A 5,053-nucleotide genomic window follows, 5' to 3' on the forward strand; every position below is an offset into this window, starting at 1 on the left:
CACTCCATAATAATTTTATATATTCGAGCCCATGGGTATGGAGTCGCCTTTGTACTTAGGGAGCGCTTTATATGTGGGGCTTCCCGGCCTGAATCAGGATTTAGTCGGACCACAATGTGAGCACCGGACACCGAGTGGAAAACCAATATATATTATTATTTATTGCGTAATAATTTTTATAGTATTATTTACCACGTAATAATTTCTAAATTGCAATCTCCACACGATGACATTAAATAAAACATAAAGAAACTAAGAACATTTGTTTTGTTTCATCATTGATAGCATAAATAAATTATAGAGAAACTAAGATTGGTGCATCTGCACCGTGCATGCAACACCAAATAAGTCTTTCTTCCCGCTTCATATTTTAGGCTTTTCTATAATTTTGGAAATAACTTAAAAAATTCTCCACATAGCTATCTTGTCTTCCTTTGTCACAAAAAAGATTTTTCACCTCTTTAATCTTCTCCCTGTAAATATTACCCTCTTCCTCAACGAGTACCAAACTCAGTGACTCAGCCACTGAGTCACGAGTGAACGACCCGTCTCTGTCATCTCTAGGCACCGAATACGCCATCTTCTTCTCCTCCAACAACCTAGCATTTATCCCTTGATCAGCCAAGAATGTTAACAAAACTAAAGGCTTCTCAAATTGTATAGCCTCAACCACTGAACTCCATCCTGAATGAGTCAAAAATCCACCCACCGAGTCATGACTCAGTATCTTGAGTTGTGGTGCCCAACTCGTGCACACAATTCCCCTTCCTTTTGTCCTTTCTTCAAATCCTTCAGGTAACCGAATCAATTCATCATCAGATTCTCCTCTTTTAGTCCTTAAAACCCAAAAGAACGGTAATCCAGAATTCTCTAAACCGAGTGAAATCTCAGTGAGTTCATTTTGACTCGGTTTTGCCTCGCTACCAAACGCTACGTAAACAACTTTTCCTTTTTCTTGCATATCAAGCCACAGTTTTATACTTCTCCATGCATCGATCGTCGTACTATCATCCTCATACGATGTCGTAGGAAGTTGCCCTACCGGGAAAACCGGTTTCCGGTGAATATCTTCCAAAACTTTCAACCATTCCGGTTCAAATTCTGAACAACTCCTCACAAGCAAGATATCACAATTTTCTAGGGTTTTATACAGACGAAATATATCAGGAACATTCTCTTCATCTCCTTCCATCGAAGCGTCAAAGATCCTCAAAACTTCAAACAATTTCCAACAAACTGTGGTCTCAAACGGGACCCACGCCGGAGGAACGGTGTATTCCTCCGGCGTCTTCCGAATTTCATAGTCGTTGTTTAAACCCGGTACGGGTCCGGCAAAACCCAGAAACGCGGCGATAAATATGCTGAAATAAGCCGTCGGAATATTAAACTTTTTAGCGACAGAAGGAATCCAGTAAGAAGTAAAATCGAAGAGTATAAAATCAGGAGATGAATCTTCTAGAAACTTAGCCATGGATTCTTGAAGTCCGTCTTGAGCAAGTTTGAGGTACTTGACTTGTTCATAAGGAACATCAATGGTGGCTTCTGCATTTTTTGGTAATTTTTCTATTTTGGGCATAGGAAATTTGACGAAATTTAAGAAAGGGACGAGATTTGGAGGAAGTTTAGGGAGACGATCAATGTTTCTTGGGGTTGAAATGAAGGAGATTTTGTGACCCTTTTGAGCTATGAGTTTTGATAATTCTAAGTATGGAATCATATGGCCAAAAGCTAGCCATGGAAATACTGCAATATGCAGCTTTTTGCTGTTTTCCGCCATTTCTGTAATGCTCAAAATCTCTTTTATTTTCTCAGTGATGCAATTCGTGGATGTAAAGCAGTAAAGATAAAGAATAGTATAAGTAAGATAAGATTTGATGCAGCTTTAGTTGTTTTTCCAAAGCCGTTTGAATTTTTTATTGTTAGCTCGTATAGCTGTCAAAATAGTTGGCCAGCCCAATCCAGCCCGTAGGATTGGGTTAAGAGTTTTTGAACTCATTTAAAATTGAGGCGTATAAGCCCCCAAGTTAGCATGTTGGCCTTTGAGGTTTGACTGGGGCCGAGCTTGATCCGATCCGTAGGTCAAAAATTAATTAACTATTAAATATTTAATATTTAAAAAATAAAAACTAAAAAAAACTATTAACTATAATCCTTACTCCCCAACCCTAGATTTCTCATTTACCTTCCATATCAATTAGAATTTATATTTTTGACATGCATGTAATATGACAAAATTAGTTTTTATTTTGCTTAATTAATAATGAACATAAAAGGTTTTAGGTGGCCAATAATAATCTTTTTCAAAAAAAAATATTACTTTAAGTGGCCAATGCTTAGTTTGGATTACTTTAATATTAATATTTAAACTGCTCTTCAGTATAGAAAAAGATTAATTTTATATATACACACACAAAAAATTAACCACTAGCAAATTTCAGGAATTTAAAAATTTCATGGACTATAATGATGAAATCAGCAAATGGTGTTAATCCTGAATTAAGAAAACTCAGCATATAAACTTATTGAAGCAATCCCTCAATCTGGGGAAAATGAAAGAAAAGTATTAACAGAATATTCATGTAACTTTAAAAAAGAATAGTTAGAGATATAGAGAATTTGCATTTCAGTTACGAGATTCCTTTCAAATATCAAGCTTTTTGTACGCTATATGCAAACAGAAGTTGTTTACATAATTAATCGACTATATATGTCACGAACAAATATTTAAGGATTTAAAAAAAAATTCTAAAAAAGAAAAATAAAGGGCCGGCCCGCCCTAGCCCTCGGCCCTCGGCCCTCTTAGGGCTGGGTTGGGTTGGCCATTTTAAGGCCTATTCATATGGCGGATCGGCCTGTCCTAATCCATCAAATTTTAAAAGCCCACAAGACTTGAGCTAGTCTGAATTGAATTGACCCGTTTTGACAGCTCTATTAGCAGGCATGATTGTACGTAATAGTATTTTTATATTCGTTATTTGTCGAATTTATAATTTTATATTGATGGTTGATTGGTTTTTCCGCCAGAAATGATTTTAACTTCCATCACAAATAAATGTGTTTATACTATCAAGATACTTAAAATATTAAATATTCGTTGATAACAAAATGAGATAACAATATCAATTAACCCTCAATCTCAAATTAAATAAGTTGAAATCAGGTATATAAATCTTCATTTCTCCATTAAAGTTTGACTCATTTCAGATAATAAGTGAAACTAATAATTGGAAAAAATATCCGAGGACATAACTCACGATAGGAAGATGTGAATGTCGATGGTTAATGTGGTAGGTTGACAGGTAATTGTGAGTTTCTCCTAGGTTTACGAGTAGTACTAGTTGTCACACCTCCTTTTTTCCCGAGGGATGATAGGAAAGAAAAGGAGTTTTTCCAATTTAAGTGACATTATTTGAAAAGGAATTAATTTATTTTAATTCAAAGAGTCGCCACTTGGAATTGAGTTTTGGTGTCCCAAGTCACCATTTATTTTAAAATTCCAATTCAAGGAAATTGACTCTGATTAAATCTGCGAAACACAGAAGACCGAGTAAGGAATTCTGTTAACCCAGGAGAAGGTGTTAGGCACTCCCGAGTTCCATGGTTTTAGCACGGTCGCTTAAAAATTTATACTTGGCTTAAATTATTTAATTACGTGTTTTTAAACCTATGTGCATTTACCTTTTTACCGCTTTTAATTGCTTAAATTATTCATAATTAAAGAATTGAGTTACGCGTACGTATACTCTTTTCTTTTGGCGCGTCAAAATCATGTCACGCGAACGTGTCCACGATTAATAACGCTTTTGTTGATTTATTAAGAAAGTTTGGTTGAAGTTGCGCGAACGCATCCCTCGAGTCCCGTGGTTCTATCACGGTCGCTTTTATTGACTAATGTTCGGCTTAAATCAATCTTGACTATTCTTGTACTTTATTGCTTATGGCTTGTCTATTATCACTTCACTTAATTTATTATATTTTTTATTAATTATTTTGACCTAGATGCGGAACGCATACGAGGTACTTCTTTGAAATTAAATGTTAAATATGGTTATAACATAACTATTTTAAATCTAAAGGCATCGAGACGCAGAATACACACACGATTTTTTAATTATTTAATCATATCAATCCAAGATTCAATAAGAACACATGGGTTACTAGCATAATATCTTTTAGATTCGAGATATATAATTGTATACTTTTATTATTGGAACGAGTCTTGAATTAGTTAATGACTCATTTCGCCCCCTCACAATTATTTTTTATATACAATCCTTGGAATGTCTTAATGAGCCGAATTCTCCCATAAACGCATTTTTTCGGTATCAACATCACACAAAAATAAAAGAATAAATGTCCCAACAATTCCAAACTGGAATCCAAGCATGATAAAACAAAAGAATATGAAGAAAAAAAAAAGAAACTACATTACAAATTGAACTAAATAAGATATTCACTATTAGTCACATTGTAAAAAGAGATCAACTTAAAACTAAGAAAACTAATCGATGGAAATATCACACCTTCCATTAAAATGTGTGACGTGAGTTTTTATGCAAAATTAAGAAAAATGAAAAATTTAAAATAACTCATAAAAGGAAAATTTCAAATAAACTCCAAACCAAAACATGCTACAAGGATTTTACATGAACTCTTGAAGGGAAGTAAAATTTTTTTTTTTTAGAAAGTGGTATTGCCGCAAATTAATAAACTTAAAATAAAAACTCATGATGGACTTGATCTTTAGGTTCAGTACTTCTTATTAATAAATTTCATGGCATAAGATATAACTTTATTGTTTGAACTATTCTTACCCACTCAACAATGATATTATTCTAACATAAAAAAAAATTAAGACAATGTTTTAGCCAAAACAGTAAATAAAAAAAATACTTACATACTCAAGATTCAAGGAATAATATTTTAAATACACAACAGGGATTAAGAGAAAAATAAAAATTCAAATACCACTCCAATAATAAATGAGATATAAACTATAGCAACACAACAACTTCATAATAGATCTTAATTCTTATAAAATAGCTATTTACAG

The 5,053-nt window shown here is 33.6% G+C and overlaps 1 protein-coding gene across 1 annotated transcript; it reads right to left on the minus strand.

The window, feature by feature from the left end:
* Positions 1 to 232: 232 nt before the first annotated feature.
* On the minus strand, positions 233 to 1,950 carry LOC109239917 (UDP-glycosyltransferase 91A1-like). Its single transcript, XM_019406515.1, has one exon. It carries the CDS (start codon positions 1,775 to 1,777, stop codon positions 371 to 373), a length of 1,407 nt encoding a protein of 468 aa, XP_019262060.1. The 5' UTR covers positions 1,778 to 1,950; the 3' UTR covers positions 233 to 370.
* Between the last annotated feature and the right edge of the window lie 3,103 nt (positions 1,951 to 5,053).

This window comes from Nicotiana attenuata, unplaced genomic scaffold (genome assembly GCF_001879085.1).
Source record: "Nicotiana attenuata strain UT unplaced genomic scaffold, NIATTr2, whole genome shotgun sequence".
Taxonomy (NCBI): Eukaryota; Viridiplantae; Streptophyta; class Magnoliopsida; order Solanales; family Solanaceae; genus Nicotiana; species Nicotiana attenuata.

What these genes read in the sequence shown, in the direction of transcription:
- LOC109239917 (XM_019406515.1), bottom strand. Translation starts at nt 1,777, where the DNA reads ATGGCGGAAAACAGCAAAAAGCTGCATATTGCAGTATTTCCATGGCTA.